General features: G+C 43.2%; 1 protein-coding gene across 3 annotated transcripts in view; it reads right to left on the reverse strand.

The window, feature by feature from the left end:
• Positions 1-10176, reverse strand: part of MTNR1A (melatonin receptor 1A) — a 50199-nt gene extending 40023 nt beyond the window's left edge. For 2 of the 3 annotated variants that reach the window (XR_009967941.1, XM_062635442.1), the window contains exons 1-2: positions 9708-10176; positions 4814-4995 (exon numbers count right to left, since the gene is read on the reverse strand). Coding sequence is in view for 1 of the 3 variants with exons in the window: in XM_062635519.1 (XP_062491503.1) it covers positions 9708-9900 (193 nt within the window). In the remaining 2 variants the exon portion in view is untranslated. The remainder of the gene's footprint in view (positions 1-4813; positions 4996-9707) is intronic. The other variant, XM_062635519.1, reaches the window with a different exon arrangement.
• Positions 10177-18487: the final 8311 nt, after the last annotated feature.

Here is an 18487-nt window from a genome sequence, read left to right on the forward strand (position 1 = left end):
GAAAATCAAGGCAGGTTTCCAGCAACCAACAACTTGTTCATAGTTGACAATTTTATCAAGCGCTGCAGAGATTCCCAGTAGTGGGATACACTGAATGCACAAGATAGAAATCAGCACAGCTGCAAAAAACCCAAGAGTTTACAAAATTGTAAAAGAAGCTGCAAAAGAAATGCCCAATTATTTGCCAAAAGCTGTGTTCAAAAACTTTTGCTGCAAAAAAAGTGCAAGAAAATCTCACTGCAATTTGAGCGCTACATTAGGTATTTAATATATGCTAAGACACAAACTTGGTTCTGCTTTCTTCTCCATACTTACCAGTATACAGAGGAGATTAAAAGCTGGTTTAATCAGTTTGATGAGGATTACCGTATTAACTCCGTAGGCCTGGATGCTTACATACAGAATAGTTAGAATGGGCTTGCCCAGTGAAAGCTGTGTTAACATTTTGTATCAGTGTTAGCTCACTGATACAAAAATCCCTGTAGGAGCTGTCTCAATAAGCATGAATTACAGAAACACTCAAACAGTTCTCATTTATACCATGAACTAAACCCACCACCTGTGTCTAGCTGGAGGAAATACATGGAAACATTACTGTCCTTCCTTCATGTCAGACATACTGAACGTTGTTTTCTTACACATGACGTATTTTACAACAGAAAAACCAGCAATGAGGATATAGCAGAAAAAACCTAATTCAGAAATTTATTCTGCTTAATGACTGTATTACAGAACTCTGAGTTCCTAGAAAACAGAAGAGGACAAAGATAATGGATAAGGACAAGGATAAACTGATGTGATCTGACCAGACAACTTTAGTACAAGAAACTGTCCTTGACCTAAGTAAAATAATTTCCATTTTTTAAACAAGCAAACAAAATATATAGAGGATAGCACTGCAGTACCACATGGTCTCGTGTTTTCTTTATTCCCAGTGGTGTTACTGAAGCATCGATTTTCAGACTTAATAGCTTGCATACATACTATATGTAAAAATCTAAGTAGCTTTCCCATGATGCCCTCACCTCAGGACATACAGATCAGGCACTTATGACCCTCTTCTGCAGTCAGCTTTATTGCAAGGCTACCAGTGATCCAACAAAAATCCTGTTCTGACTCCAAAGTTATGGCAAAGACTTCTCTGCTTACCACATGTTAGGTTTAAGGTTGTCAGCAGTATAGCAGTCTTCTCACTCTTGGGCAAGCACTGCAGCCAAAAAAAAAGAGTGAAAGGACAAAAGGAGTGACCTTGGTAAGAGGTTTGCTACTGATTTCAGTAAAACCAGGATTTCACTTTTAGGGAAGGTATTTCCAGAGATGAGGCATACTCTTGGAGGTACTACTCTTTCACAGAAGGGGAAAAGTTATCCTGTAACTAGACTAATAAAATTTGATGCCCACCTATTCTGGACTAGCAAAATGACCACCAAGAGGTGATGTTTTAATTCTCACTCATTACAAGAATAGAGACATGCCAAGTAATGTTAAGTAACATTGATACTAGCAAAACTGGCAATAGCAAAAGCATTTAAACTGACAGAAAATACTTTCAGTCAGTGAGAATACCTTCCCTGAGTTAGAATAAAGAGAAAAAGGTGTAACCGAAAGGTGATTATGAAAGGATTTATACAAACACCTACTACACCTGGAAATTGGATTTGATGACTAAGAAGGTCCCTTTCAATCCTTTGCTCTAAGTGAGAATTAATTCAGTAACAGACGTTAAGAAAAGGTTTGGAGGTACAAGATGGCATAATGGAAATGTGGTAAGTTGCAATTATGTGAACTTGCACATTAGGTGCAGGCATTATGGTACATTACAATACTCAAATTACAGAAGGCAGACCCCAGAGTTACACAGCCACAGATAATCTGGAGACATATTTTTAATGTAAATAAATATTTAAAAATAACATATTAATGTGAAATAGGCATAAGCTATTAATAAAAACAGGTTGGAGGGGTTATTTACAGGCCATTAATTCTTCATCTAAAATGAAACAAAAATACAACTGAAGTAACTAATTTTCATTTATAAAAACTTCAATTCTTCATAATATGCAAGTCCCACATTTTCAACAATATACAGTCTCAAAATAAGTCTGTGGATGCTATTACTTAATTAAAAAACACCAAAAAGAATGCTGAAGGAGGATAAAAAGGCACTGTAATTCTTAATTTTACAAGTGACTTTGTGATGTCTTACTGAAGGAGCAAATACTGGCTGCTACTGAGGAAAATTCACATAAAAAGGTACCTTCCTTCCAACATCTCTAACGCAAAAATGCTATACTCTAACTGTATCGGGCTGAAAAAATATTCTTTCACCTCTGAAAATGAAATAACTTCTTTTCTCACAAACACAGAGAGGGAAATGAATATGCCCTTAAAAACCAAGTATGACTAAGGAGTAGAAAGCTATTCATCACTCAGTCTGGAAAACAGGAACATCAAATTAAACCCATAGCTACTACCAGAGGGAAAGAAAAATCCTGACTCTTTCCCAAAACACTCGCAAAGATAGGTACCTGCTGAAACTTTATGGTGTGACTGGATACCAGTTTTCAAGGCTGACCCCTATTCATCACTTTGGCCAATGGCTATCAATTTGGCCATCTTGTCTGGCTAAACAACGTAGTACTGGCAGTTGCATTATAATCACACTAGGTTAATACTGGGGTGCATCTGAAACGGACAACTAACAAAAGCAGTATTACTGACTGACCTCACACAATACCAAGCAGCAAGGGAGGAGATGACCTCTGTCAGCACAGGGGCAGAATACCTTTGCTTGGTAACCTATCCATGAAGACTAATTAGTTTTGCTAGCCTTGCACCTGCACCCCAAAGCCAAGGTGATGTAATATAAATGCACCTTATATTTCAGCATCACACATACACATCATGTAGAATGGGGTTTCTCTAGGCCTACATGGTAAAGTTACATATCCTGCCCCACTTACACAAACATAGCTAAATATTCTGCTTAAAGGTGTGGACAGAAAAATTGAATATTATTAACCTGAAATAATCCATAAACTTTTCCAGCCGATTAGTATGTATTTGAATAGAGAGTTCCAGTGCTTGGTCATACAGAACACAGTTTGAAATCAGTTGCTTCTATTCTCTCTTTTGTTTCAGTGAGCATGAGACCTTGGGAGTTAGCAGAGATTACAGAGTCTGAGTGAAGAATTGAAGAACTTTCTTAGAACTCTAGCAGTGGAGAAGATGAGGAGTCCTCCATGATACAGAAAATCTACCCCAATCCCCTCTCCAAAACCCAGACAACCTAATTCAAGTCCTTAACTCAAATAAAAGACTCTATGCAATAATCAAGAGCTGCATTTTCATGATCATCCATAAGGCAATGACTACTCTTCAAAAATACTATCTAACTGTATGACCTGATACTATATTCAATCATTTATACAATGAAAGAATGAGCTGAAAAGTCTTTTACTTTTAGTGCAATGTCTTTCTTCAAGGAAGAGGTGTAAGTCTGCATTCTCTTTATGGATAATAAACATTAAAAAAAACTTTAGGACATGAAACTTTGAACATTTACTGGTCAGTTATTACAACAAAACTACATAACTACAGAAGTCACTATCTAAAAGCTGTAAATAGACTTAGTGATTTTACCTACTCTACTCTCTAAAAGAAAAGATTAACAGGTTTGCAGGATGCTTATCATCTGAATTAACAAGTATTGGCAAAGTTTTTTTGTATATTCTATCCATTCTTAAAATGAAGATAATCAGACCTTTATTCTGTCATCTAAGCTAGGAACTTTGATTATTCTGCAGAACTGTAATACTGTCCATCTTTGTGACTTCAGGAGGGCTAGGTTTTGAAAAAGAACTTATTTAGTGGCAACAGTTGTATTATAGTCCCAAACATTACCTGATTACACCTTAAATACGTTTATTTGTTCATTAAATAAGCAAACATTAAAGCATTAACAAATTGTGGTGGTACCTGAAGAATTCAAGTCTTACTGACTAGTCCTCCTGAAACAGAGATTGGTAACTGTTTCTCATGAGTGGAAAGTGTGCAATTTAAGGCAGTTGACAGATGTAAGTAGAAGAAAAACTGCCAACAGCTAGTGCTTATTGAAATTGCAAAATGAAACTGTGATGCATAACATTGAATTGACACTGCAACATTTTCATTACCCTGGGAAAGCAAGCCTTGTTGCACAAACAGAACAGACATTGTCATATCAGCACTGGATGCCTATTGTTGGTAGCATTTTCTGTGACTAAAATAGACTTGCTGATGATGTCTTATACTAGAAAGACATGAAGAATCTATGTTATAACATGACAGAAAAGTGGATGGTGTAAAAAGAAATAGAAAAAAGAGAAAAAGCAGATCAGAAATTGCTAATGAAAATATTGAAGAGAGAAAAATGAGAAAGGGAGAACCAGTCCAAAAAGAATAACTTAAAAAAGACAGCAAACAGTGTAAGAGTATCAATAACATTGTCTGCTGGCACCAGCCAACTAGAAAAAGTAGTGCCTCTAAACTTCAGAATGCAGAATCTTTCATTAAGAACAAAGATGAGTTTGACAGACATATTAGTAAGAATAGAGTATCAGTTATTTGAAATACCCATCTCTATCTTTGGTCACTGACAGCATAGTACACTTAACAGATTTCTGAAGCAAACCTTTGATTCAGTAAAGTACTCAATCAAAACCAGTCTGAGGAACAGCTTTATTGAAACCATAAATTTATGTTCAGTTCTGTTCAACATTTGGCAAAGTTCAGCACCTCCACTAGGCATTTTCCCTCCTCCCAAATGGCTTACCATTTTTAATATTGGAAGTTTTTCATGTCTGAAATAATGTTCATTGCCATCAACATCTCAGTTTTCATCAGAACCCTGAATCTGTGCTACAACTTAGTCTTCTACAAGTTATCTCCCTTGAGTCAAATATGTGTCAGGCTACCCATTGTCTCTCAGGGCACAACAGGATGTCCGGGGATCACCTGTGACAAAAACAATGATTCCATTAGTCTGAATTCACAGCAGGAGATTCATTTATTAGATAAAACAATCTTTCATAGAGAATTTAACATTATCATTTTAAAACTTAAAAAACCCCACAAAACCAAAACATCATCAAGAACAACCTTTTCCTGAAAGCACTGATGAGAACTCTAATCCAATAATCAAGATAGAGATTTTTTTATAATATAAATTTAAAATACAAGAATAGAACTGAGAGAGGAACACTCTTCAAGTGGATTCTTATACTGTTCAAACCAAAACCCAGGGCCAGTTTGAAAAGCCTCCAAAATAAAATTCTTAGTGATAGATCCCATCCCCCAGTTCTGCACTGGGTGCACTACTAACAAATATTGGATTAAAAAAAAAAAAAAAAGTCACATAGCTGTGTTCCTTAGTTCTTCCATACATGATCTCCCTGATCTTACAAATTTTGGTCAGAGATTACTCTTGAGTTCATTATTCTTTTGAACACTCATAGAGCCGTCTTTACAGAACTGTCTGGACCTAATGCAGCAGAGGCAGACTTAGTACACAAAAAGGCATTTCCCTTTTTCATTGCCACCTCATTCAGAGAAGTAGATAACACACATACTTAAGTTTGAGCATGTGTGCAGTGCCAGTGAATGTAACTGTATGTTGCTGCTCTAAGGCCTTGGGGCCTCAGCAATGTCTGACTCCTCTGGTTTCTTCACTAGTAAGAAAAACAAGTGTTTTAGCAACAAAACGTTTGGGCCAAGGACATCCAAAACTGGGAAAAAGTACAAAACCCCAAATACATCTAGCACGGAACAGAGATGGGCAAGAAGCTGAATGCAGCTTTCTGCCCTGATGTAGTAGGTGCTAGTTACTAGCTTGGCACCAGTCCATGTGTTATCCCAACTCACGTCAGGTGTTAGCAGACGGGACAGGCACAGAAGAATGAGAATGAGACTGCTGGAGGCTCCCTTCCAGCACAGGGGTCTGTTGGAGGGGTATTCAGGACACCTTTGGGCCTCAGTACATAAAAAGCCCAGAAAAAAGCAGCCCACCAGGCCAAGAGAACAGTTGCAAAAGGAAGAGAAAGAGCAAGAGGTGTCATAGCACTCAATAGAGCTTTCTTTATTGACCTTAAGAATGCTCTAGTCCTGCAATCACTGAGTACACAAATCCCCCTGTCAAAGTGGCAGGCGCATGTTAACTGAGATTAGTTTACTGCTGGTAACATTAAAATGTCAGTTAACATGCACCCGTCACTTTGACAGGGGGATTTCCAACCCCACCTTGTTCTTGATGCATTGTTTTTCTTAATGTGGGTAACAACAAAGGCATAAGGATACTAGCAGTCACTGAATTTGTGTGTAATATCACATAAATCACATTACATGATCTCTTCAGATTTCTGAGATTCTCCAGTGTTCATAGTTTCAAGTAGAAACTCCACTTGTTGCAAAAGGTACCAGTAATCTTTAATCCACCTTCCCCAAGAGTAGTTATTTCATCTTTATAGAGTGGAACTATTGAATGACCTTTTTTCTGATCAATGAATGTTAGTGATGGAAAACGAGACACATTAGAGCGACTCATGCCAAACTTCTAAAGTGAGCACTTCTAATTCTTTTTAAAATTAATTATTAAAGAAAGCACATCAGTTTAAAGTTCAAGCTGCAGGAATGTGCTACCAAAATATGGGCATTAAAATCCTTATGCCTTGAATGTTTCCCTTGAACTTTGTTTCAAAGTTAAAAGATCACAGACGTCATAAACCAAATTCAGTCTTTGTGTAGGCCAGCATTAAATTGCAGCTGTTCCCATCACAACTGAATTGGTGTCAGGCACCTGTTAAGCCACCATAAAAATAACCCAAATCAAAACAGACCAGAACTATGAAACTTATTACAAGTCAAGTACATTAAATAAAAGAGGATCCTACCAGTTGCATCATCAGCTTCTGTGTCTAGAAGAGCATCTACTGAAGCCATGCTTGTGACTATGAAGGAGTCTGCAGTATCAGACACTCCTCGCTTGCTGAGACAAACTTCTTTGAGATACTGACTTCTCTGCTTTGATCAGTGTCTTTAACTAACCTCCTGACTGTCAGGAAGGTTACACCACTTGTTGAGAAGATTTCCTAGGCCTTCCTACTATTCCTCAATGCACTTTATTTAATCAAAAATCCACAGGTTCAATTTGTAGTTATCTTCAAAAAATATTTCTATAATAGAGAGTGGGATAGAGATGCAAGATGTTTTCCCCCACCAAATCCACCTTTTTGGTAAACTGTTAAATACTCCTTATTTCTGATAGTCCTCTCTTGAAAAGAAGGAAGAAAGTCTTCAGTGAGATACATTTTCTTCAGGAGGTATCTTCTGTTCCTCCCTGACCTTTTTCCAGTGGAATTTTCATCCTGTGTTCTTTTTCCTCAATAAATGTGCCATCAAAATACTTAATATAGGTTGCTGTAAATTCAGAAGTATTTCTTATTACAGTTCTGTAAAAAGCTGCAACTGTCTTTATAAATAGTAAGTTACAAATTAGTTGTATGTATAAATCAGATTTTTTTCAATGTACACTCTTCCTGTATAATCTGAGTTAGTGTAAACAAGGCTTAGTAAACTTTCTTCTTCATAGTCAAAAATATTAGGCCAGGGTTTCCTAAATATTTATGCCTTGTCATAAATTTACTCGACTGAGTGATCCCTTCTTAATTCAATGACACATTTAGTAGCGATGCTACATAAGTAAAGTTATGCCCAGACACAGGTTTTTACAGGATTAGTCAAAACCACTTTGCACATCTTTTTGTAGCTTATTAATGATGTTCTTCCCAAAGTTACCTTTTATCCATGGACTAAATAAAATTTACTTTGAAAAAGACTTTAAAACTTTTTCTTTTTTTTTTTCCCAAAACAGGCGACAATCTATTTCCTATCTTGTACCAAGTATCTCCTCATTTTAAGTAAGCCTTAATTGCAGAGGGTAAACCAGTATCTAATTCATTTGCCAGTCTAAAATAATTTCTGTTCAGAAGAATGCTCTGTTCTCCTAGCTGTAGGAGATAACTGTTGCCAGTTTGCTGCAGTTCTTAACAGCCACTATGACAGAAAAGGTAAGAACAAGAAATTCAGTAAGAGTGAGCCAGTGAGCATGTGTCAGGATTCAAGAGGGATTACGTGAGATCTACAGCAAAGAATATGCACATGCATAGCACCCAATGATTCCCTTCTGTTTCCAGAAAACAGAGACCATGTTTATTTCAGACTTATTACCAGACATGTCTGTATCGCAAACTCCACAGAGAAGTGCTGAAGTATATATTTAGTAATTAAGGCCTACAAGAGTATCACCCTTTCCCCCAGAGTAACCCCAGTAATATGCCTATCTCAACCCTTTCTCCCTCCATCTGAAAACCTCCCAGGGAACAAGCGTAGTCAAGTGCTGGGTTGGATTTAGGGAGTCTGATTCTCCTCTCCAGTGCATAACATTGCAGTGTGTAAGCCTGTAGCTCCAGTGAATGAAATTTTCTTTCAATGAAAGGAGGGAGAGAAAACAGCTTTTAGAACTGATATAGGAAAGAAAAAAATAGCATCTGTTAGTCTTTGTGTGTTGGCATGCCACTATGGCTGAATAAAACTGAAACATATAATCCATTTGCATTACCTGATGTCTTAACCTTAGAAAGTTATGCATGCCACTGTTTGCCAGAGTCCAATACAGCTACCTTTATTATGCTAACTTACATCAAAGCCTGAGCTCAAGTTCCTCCTCAGATGAATTTTAAACCACCAGCTAATGAACTTAGTGGAGTTGTAATGAAGAGCTTGACAGCTAGTTATGAAAAAAAAGAAAAAGACAGCATCTCAGTCATCATGGAGTGAAATTCTGCTTTGATTATGAATGCAGCTCCCCTCACATGCTCCTGTAGATTTGTCAATGAAAGATGCACAGGCCTTTCACAGCACAGATTTGGTACACGTGCGCAGCAGCTGGTCTGACATGATAAATCAGAATGAATCTGAAGAAGTTCCTGCCTGTCTGACCAATAATCCATGAATTAAGAGGGATTTACGCAATAGACCATCAGAGATTCTATGCTGTCAAAATTAGAGAATTTCATTTTTTAAGAATGTGCCTAAATCTGTTTTCTGTCAGATGTTTCCCATTCCCCAAAGACCTAGATAGCAAGTGGAGGTGCACATAGAAAATTAAATGTCTTGGGGTTTTGAGGGGATTTTTTTTTTTTAATGAATCGTGCAATGTCTGTAACTTCATATTTGCTTGATTTTAATCTCCAACCATAATACTGATTACTAGAGACATTTCCGTAGCTCAGAGAAAATCAGTCAGAGGAACAGCATCCAGCATGTGCAGGCACCACACTGCAGCAGCATCCCCAGTACCGTGTCTAAATTTCATTCTTAAGTAAGGTTTACTTGTCTGTTTTGCCAGGTGGGAACTGTCGGGAGCTAAAAATAGCATCACGATTCGGTGGCGGGTGCTAAAAATACACTTACCGGCTCGATCACCGACTCGGCATGAAAGCTACAGTCCTTGGCACCTGTCACAGCCCATAAGCGCTGGCTGGGAATGGAGACAAAGCACGCCCAGCCCTGGAGTTCCGCTCCCGGGCAAAGTTTCACTGGCAGACAAAGAGTCCCCAGCGCTGCACACCACTACCACGGTCCCCTTCCCCCGAGCCCCCACCGCCCCTTACCCGCGTTCCTCAGCTTCTTGTTGCGGTAGACGGAGATAATGACCAGGAGGTTGCCCAACAGGTCCACCACGATGGTGAAGATGAGGATGGCAGCCAAGGTGGAGGTCACCCACGGCGGGCGGCGCGGGGCGCCCTCGGACGGAGGGTCCCGCGGGAGGACGGAGCTGTTCAGATCGCTCTCGTTCACTCTCATCCTGCTGCTGCACCACTGCCTCCCAGGGCAGGGCCAGGGCCGGGGCCGGGGCAGGTCGGGGCGGGGATCCCGGAGGGGATCCCGGCCGCAGTCACCCGCCCAACCTACGGCCAAGCGGGGCTGTCGGTAGCAGGCGCCCCCCTTCGGCCATGGCCACGGCCGCGGCTGCGCCTCGGAAGCTGCAGTTCCGCGGGGGGACACTTTTATACCCTGCCCGCGCCTCCCGCCCCGCCCGCCGCCGCCACCGCTGCCGCCAGGTGACACTGGCCCGGCACGTGCGCGCCCGGAGGCTCCAGCTGCCGCCCGGCGGCGGAGGCGCAGCGCCACAGCGCCCCTCCGCGGCGCCCGCCCGGCGCGGTGCCGCAGTTCCATTCACTGATACGCTCCGCTTCTTCCCCCCATTCAAGCTGCCGGCGCCCATTCACACCGGTCGCTCCATTGAAGGCGGGGCCGCGAGAGGCATCGATGGGCTCTGCTTGTCTGCGGTTATGTGGTTCACAGCGGTCGGAGCTATTTTTAGCTCTCCCAGTTAATGCCATATCTTAATTAGGTGCGGCTGAATTCTGCTCCCCCCTTTCCCCGTCTTTATTTAACATCGCACTCGCAAGGGAACGTGAGCTGGGAGAAGCCCCCGCCGGGCAGCGGAGCTCGCCGCTATAAAAAGCTCCTCTCGAAGCCGCGCTCGCCGCGGGAGGGGGGCAGCTGAGGACTCGTGTCCCGGGAGCACCACGTGCTGCCGCTGCAAGGAGAGAAAATGGGGGAACACGCCACGCCGGTACTCCCGCCCTTTCTCCACCCGCTTGGCAGAGTGCGGGAGCCGGCCGCCGCATCTTGAAAGCCCGGTGAGGTCTGGCTCCGCCGTTCATCCAAAAGCAGTGCGGAGGGAATAAGGAGCCATGGTCCGGCCGTGGGGAGGGACCGGCTGAGGGAGTGGGGAGTACCCCTTCACCCCCTCGGACGATGGGTGTTCCGGTAAAAAAAAAACTCAAAGGCACTTTCTTCTGTGATAACGTCACTGAATCTTCTCGCTGGTGTAGAGCCGTTTAAAACATCTGAGCAAACTGAGCGTAGGGATTACTCTCCCATTCAGGACAGTGGGCTGCCAGCGCAGGCGGCAATCCCCACTGTACTCAGCTACGCGAGAGGCTGTGGCAGCCACGGGCCGCCCTTCCGAAACACTGATTGGGATACTGCGGCTGGGTTTACCCGAAACCCCAGCGGCGGTGGAGGCTTGAGGCACTCCGCAGTAGGAGCACAGGGCTCCTCCTGGGGCGGCGCAGGTTCCGAGGGGCGCTGCGGAACGCGGGACGGGAGAGGCTCCTGCTGCTGCCCCCGCCAAGTCGCGCTCCGCAGCCTGCGCTGAACTGCTCGGAGGCTGCGGTTCGTACTTGTAATGTCAGTCCTAGATGATGGATAATTAAAGCCACTGTTATGAGCGCCTAAAAAACGTTATGACTAACGGTGATTCCACCGGTCACGTTACGAAACGGCGGCGGGCGTGTCAAGAAAACCTTGGTCTGGTCCTTGCTGTGGAGACTTCGGCGAAAGCCGCAGCAAGAACTCGTACCCCGAGCTGCTACCTATGGGCGCGCTTTCCTCCCCAGGGCTGAAACCCCTCCTCGCGCCCCCGGGAGCAGCTGACCTGCCACAGCCGTCAGCGCGAGTGCGGAGAGGCGAGGAGTCCCAGCCCACACGACGCGGCTGTGCTGGGCTGTAAAGGCTGTAGGTGTCAGGGAAATCCCGAGCTCCCGGTTCAGCCTTTTTCCTTGTATCAGCGCAGGCAGCGGAGCACGGAGCGCAGCGGCTCAGCCTCCTGCTGCTGCATGACAGTGGTTTTTCCGCGGTGGAGAGCTAGCTTACTCGATCGCTTATTGCTTCCCTCCTGCCACAATAAACAGCAGACCCGGAGATACGTGTCGGCATTACCGAGTAGTCTCTAACCGCTTTCCCGAGGACAGCAAAGCCCAACGCTGCAGGCGGAGAGCAGCAGCCTGCACTGGGGGGACGGGACGGGGGACGGGACGGGGGACGGGGACTGGTTGTAGTAGGTGCCCCCTCATTGCGGCCCCTGGGTCCCTGTGGTGAGCACACCCTGTCACTTACAGACTTAGACCATATACACACACACACCCCCTTCCAGGTGATCCTTCAGAGAGGGAAAAACAAGTGCACGTTGTAGGTGCATAACAAATAGGTTATCGATCGGTGGGAAAAGATTAAAATTAGGGGTAGGCAGTAAGAAGGGGCCATCAGATCAAGGGTAGACACACGTGGAGACAGATAGAACTGCCTGGTCTTCAATAGACCTCAACGGGTGTTTCTGAACAGGGAGAGTTGCATTGTTCCACAAGGTTAGGTAGGTTTAACCAGAAGGTAAAACAGTCATCAGGATAAGCCCAGGATTTTGCTTCAAAGAAAGGGAATCTGGTCCATCTGGGGACTGCTGTCATTTGTCTCCGCATTGGGATGTTCAGCAACGTTTGCAATTTAGACGCACAGGGAAATTGAGACATCACTCAGTCCCACTTATGTCTTTGTGCCAAGCGTGTATACTGGGCTTAAAGGCTGCTTCTGCTGATGAGAGCAGTGCTTAGGGAAGGGAATGTTTCCTAAAAAGGGAACTGGGCAGGTCCTATCAGAAAGCCCTATGAAAGCTAAGAGTGACCCAGGCACCAACAAGGACAAAGATATATTGAGAAACCTGTGCTGTTGCTCTGTGTGCCAACATTGCTTCCTGGGGAGTGGGTGCTGAGAATCAGTATGCGGGTTGGGCTCCAGCAAGGACTATCTTCCTATTCCCCCCTCTCACCTGAACAGAGACACCTCATCTGGAAAAACTGCTCTCATGAGGTGTTTACTCATATTTTGGAGCATTAGAGAGTTTAAGACGCCACCCAAATAAGGCTGTGAAAACTGCAGAGAAGCAGAACTAACAAGATCAAGCTAGTTCACACCAATCAGTATTCAGAGTCAGTCAGATGGTCTTAGAGGCAGTTTGTTTGGTACTTTCTGTTATATCCTCTGGGTCTAGTCTCTCTTTCCTCACATTTTCTACACTTCGTTTTTTGTTGTTGTTTTTTTTTTTATATGCATTTTTAAAATATAAGTAAGTGAAGTTAAGTTATGCTTCACTTGAAAGCAGCATAGAAGTCATCAAGGCACAAGAACAAGTAAATCGCTTGGGCCAGTCACCCCCTATTATAATAATTTAGATCAGGATTGACTTCACTGTAATCAACAAAGTTAGCAGAGATCCGAATCAGCTATCAGCTCTTGGTGAATTAACTTTATTACATGAAGAAACACAGAACTTAGCTGGTCTGTCTTAGAAAAGCCCTCATTTGTCTTTGAGTTACACTGGGGGTGTGCCTGTTGCCAGCCTGATCTCTAGCCTTGTTTCCCTGCTGATCTTGGACTGATGCTGTGGTCTTGATATTGATCCTGTTGACCCTGCTAGGGCTTTCTGGATGGATGCTGGGCTTGAGACATCTATTTGCCCTGCCTGCGGCTGTAAGTTGAGGGACACCAGAAGAAAGTGGAGAGGTAATGGATCCATGCTTTTCATCTGAAGAGATAGGTGGAAATGTAGAAAGCACTAGAAGAAATTAGCAATTGAGCTGTTTGTCAGAGTGAGAGAATGGAGGCTGCCTGGCAGATGGGACTACGGTGGTCAGTAACTGAACCAAGTGCTGAGAGTGTGTGGGTATGGTTACCAGGCAGAAAATGTAGTGGGAGGGCAGAAGGCGTAACTCTTGTCTCCATGTGGAGAAATCTTCACCAGGGTACTTCATGTTTTATTCCATCAAGGGGAATGGCTGGGGAGGCTAATGACGGATAGCATACCTTGGAAGGGTTTGATTTGGGCACAGATCCTGGAGAAAGGCCTTGGAGGGCTGTACTGGAATAAGAAAGTAGGTAAGTTGTGGTGTCTGTGGCCCTGAAGCAGCAGCTTCTGATATCCTTTATATTCTCATCCCTTTCTCTTCTGCAGAGAAGCCCAGGAGCTGCATGAAATAAATAAAAGCAGATTTTGTTCTGCTCAATCCCAATAGGCATTTCTGTAGTGAAATGTAGAATCTATCTTTGAGCTGAGGGGGAAAGGGATGAGGTAAACGAAATGGTAGTGTGTTTCTGTGGCAGGCAGTAGCATGGAGAGTAGGAGCAGTTTCTCATTTGCATTCTCAGCATTAAATTACGTGGGTGCAGATTCTATCTGGTGCTGTTCTTTATAGTAAAGCTTATCATCAGGAGACCTTCAGAGATCTCCCGTTGTGCAATTATGATGCTGATGATGCTTGGGCACTGTAGGAAAAGAAGAAACTCATAGCTCCTATTCCACGGTGATGTTCTTAGCCACTTTCAGTGAAACATTTGCCAGCCTCTTGGGCTGCTCTTCCAGAGCACTGACACAGTCCTTTAGTTCTTCCCACAAATGTGTCTTGACAGCTAACCTTCAGTACACAGCTCTTGAGGATACACCTATGGCTAAACATGTGGGGCAATTCTACTTCTTCAGCAGTAAAATTGGTGTGGCAACAAGGATGTTGCATCTCATCCAGTGGTGGGAGATCTCTGCTCTCTATTACATCAGACCATTAGTCTGATGACCAGTGAACTTCGCTGTTCTTCCTTCTTTTAGATGAATGTTTTCATGTGCTGAAATTTCATCATGTTTTGTGACCTGCAGCTCTTTTTTTTCCTGCTGTATCTGTGTGACAAGTCTTTTATTTCTCTAGTTTTTTTTTCTCACTTGCAATCTGTGACATCTACCTACATATTGAAAGTCCTAAAATAACTGTGTAAATTGTGTCCTGTCTATCAGCACTGGTTTTTGGCAGACAATGTAAGAGATTGACGGGAAATGTTCCAGCTTTTTAGTTCTTCAATCAGTTCTTCAAGTACTACCTTAGTGCATACTATTTGCATTCAGAGGGAGCTGTTAAAACAGTTCTTGTGCAACACAGGCTGCCTCTGGCTTTGGAGTTTCTAAATGAAATGCCATTCACCGCATGGATAGGACAGGGAGAAATGCTCTGTAGAAATCAAACTATGTCCTAGGACTCTTTTCTACATTAATACTTTCTTCTCCTGCAATATGAAATGGTCTCAAAAGAAAACAATAGTAGCTTCTCATTGTAGCTAATTGTTAAAGCGTTCTCCAGGATGATTAGACAATTATCTTTTAAATGTTGCAAGCAGAGAAAAGTATTAATCTTGACTCATCTATGGTTTAGGGTAGGAATGTACAATGCTGCATATTGTAGCTTACTGTTCTGAGCTACCACTTAATTTTGATTTTAAAGATGAATCTGGAGCTAACTTTGAACTTGGGGAATGGGAATGGGTAAGGTTTAAGGCTACCAATCCTGATTGGAAACTGATATGTTCTGAAGCCTATAGTCTGACAACCAAAGTTGCTGATGTAAGTCACTTAATAGCTTTGTTATCAGTGGCTCCAGAGCTGTATTGAATCAGTGCTTCTAGTGGCAGATCACACTAAGAGGCCTAACTTGCTACACCCAAACACAGAGTAAGGTTGCTTACCTCAAACCGTACCTCTGCTACATGATCTGTTGCCTTGCCCTGTCCATTATTTTGGCTTGTGATTCTTCAGGATATTGGTCTCTAACTGCCTTTGAGAGTTAATGGATGCAGTTTCAAAATGTTAGTTGTCAACTGAGTAACAAGCAAAGAAAAAACCAGGGGGCACCGTATTACTGCATACTTGTGCACTGAGGAAACAAGACTGTTTTGTGACTGCTTCCTGCTTCCTTCAGATCTTCATTTAAAATGTTAAGAATAGGGATTTCCAAGTCACTAGCATTATATAGTGTGATGACATCGTCCCTTATTGAAACAGTTCCAGCCACTGCCTGGTACATACCATTTACTTGCATTTACTGTAGAAACTGAAATACTCCTGCAATAAAATTAAAATTCTGCCAGCAGCCAGAACATACCTGCACATCCAGATTACCAACTGGTATTCTTTTCTGTTGCCTGTTTTTTTATACTATTACAGTACTTTTTTATTTAGTCAGTTCTGAAGCTTGCACTGTTTCCAGTCCACACATTTCTCTAGTGTTCTCACTGTGCTGACGAAATGCAGGCCGTTTGCTTAGAAGTTAAATTTGTTTTTTTTCCTATGACAGTGAAGGAAACAGCATATTACTTTAACAGAGCATACAAGATGACTTAAAATAGAAATAACATTCTCTTTCTGGTTGTGTATTTTTTATACTCATCTTTGAATATTCTGCTGTCCTGTGTCATGTGCTTATGTTTTTCCTTCTTGGCAGCAATTTTAACACCTTTCAATATTCCCTTATATTCTCTTCTATGACTGTTTTCTCAGTCTGAGTAAATTTCTCCTTTGTCTTTCCTTTTGTTTAAATATGAGGAAGAGAGGGGACATGTTTTGAATTAAAATCACCGAATTGGAAAGGGACTACAAAAAAGATTGACTGTTCTAAAGGTTCATGCATTAAAATCCAGCCTGTACGATTCTTACCAAGTACAGAAAAGCAAAAAAATATCTAGAAGCTCAAAGAATGCATAAAGAAGTTAAAACGGAAATGGTTGAAATGAAAGGGAAGAATTGAGATTGATAAGTTGTTGGCATGAAGCTAAATGAGAATGACCTACGGGTGGGTAGGGTATGGTGCTGCATGTGAGAGAATAGAGCTTAAGATGCTTGTGATAGAAAAACATATGGTTGTTGTGTGTAGTCAATATTCTAGATTTAGGCTGTTAATACTCCACTGAAATAGTAGAATACAGCTTGACTGAAAGAGTGCTGACACAAATCCAAGTGCTATGGAGCACTTGGGAATACGTACGTAGCAAATAAAAAACAGACTAGGGACAATGTAGGCCCCCTCTGGAAGCTATCAGGAGAACTGGCTACACAGGATTTGGAGAAGGCTGAGGTTCTGAATGACTTCTTTGCCTTGGTCTTCACTGGCAAAAGCTCTGACCACACCACCCAAGTCTTGGAAGGAGATGCAGAGACTGTGAGAAAGAAGACCTTGGGCCCACTGTAGGAGAGGAACTGGTTCGAGACCATCTTAAAAATCTGAACATGCACAAGTCCATGGGACCTGATGAAATCCATCCAAGGGTCCTGAAGGAGCTGGGGAAGGAAGTTGCTAAACCACTGTCCATCATACTTGAAAAATCATGGCAGTCAGGTGAAGCTCCTGATGACTGGAAAAAGGGGAATATAAACCCCATTTTCAAGAAGGGGAAAACGGGTGACCCGGGAATTACAGACCAGTCAGTCTCACCTCTGTGCCTGGCAAAATCTTGGAGCAGATTCTCTTGGAAGGCATGCTAAGGCACATGAAAAACAACAAGGTGCTTGGTGACAGCCAACATGACTTCACTAAGGGGAAATCCTGCCTGACCAATTTGGTGGCCTTCTATGAAGGGGCTATGGAACTGATGGACAGGGGTAGAGCAGTTGATGTCATCTACCTGGACTTGTGCAAAGCGTTCGACACTGTCCCACACGACATCCTTGTCTCTAAATTGGAGAGACATCAATTTGATGGATGGACCACTCGGTGGATAAAGAACTGGCTGGATGGCCGCATGCAAAGAGTTGTGGTCAATGGCTCAATGTCCAGCTGGAGACCAGTAACGAGTGGTGTCCCTCAGGGACTGGTGTTGGGACCGGTCTTGTTCAACATCTTCATCGCTGACATGGACAGTGGGATTGAGTGCGCCCTCAGCAAGTTTGCCAATGACACCAAGCTGTGTGGTTTGGGCACTGGAGGGAAGGAATGCCATCCAAAGGGACCTTGACACGCTTGTGAGGTGGGCTGATGCCAACCTCATGAAGTTTAACCATGACAAGTGCAAGTTCCTACACCTGGGGCAGAGCAATGCCAGGCACAGCTACAGGCTGGGCAGAGAAGAGATTCAGAGCAGCGCTTCAGAGAAGGAATTGGAGGTGCTGGTCGATGAGAAAATGAACACGAGCAGGCAGTGTGCACTTGCAGCCCAGCAAGCCAACTGTATCCTGGGTTGCATCAAAAGGAGTATGACCAACAGGTTGAAGGAGGTGATCCTGCCCCTTTACTCTGCACTCATGAGACCACACTTAGAGTATTGTGTGCAGCTGTGGTGTCCTCAACATAAAAAGGGCATGGAGCTGTTGCAGCAAGTCCAGAGAAGGGCCACGAGGGTGATCAGGGGACTGGAGCACCTCCCATATGAAGACAGGCTGAGAAAGTTGGGGCTGTTCAGCCTGGAGAAGAGAAGGCTGCGTGGAGACCTCATAGCAGCCTTCCAGTATCTGAAGGGGGCCTATAGGGATGCTGGGGGGAGACTCTTCATTAGGGACTGTAGTGACAGGACAAGGGGTAACGGGTTAAAACTTAAACAGGGGAAGTTTAGATTGGATATAAGGAGGAAATTCTTTCCTGTTAGGGTGGTTGCCCAGGGAAGTTGTGTGTGCTCCATCCCTGGCGGTGTTCAAGACCAGGTTGTAGGAGGCCTTGGGTGAGATGGTTTAGTGTGAGGTGTCCCTGCCCATGGCAAGGGGGTTGGAACTTGATGGTCTTAAGGTCCTTTCCAACCCTAA

The sequence above is a fragment of the Pezoporus occidentalis genome, unplaced genomic scaffold (genome assembly GCF_034315485.1).
Source record: "Pezoporus occidentalis ecotype Australia unplaced genomic scaffold, CSIRO_AGI_Poc_V1 ctg1, whole genome shotgun sequence".
Taxonomy (NCBI): Eukaryota; Metazoa; Chordata; class Aves; order Psittaciformes; family Psittacidae; genus Pezoporus; species Pezoporus occidentalis.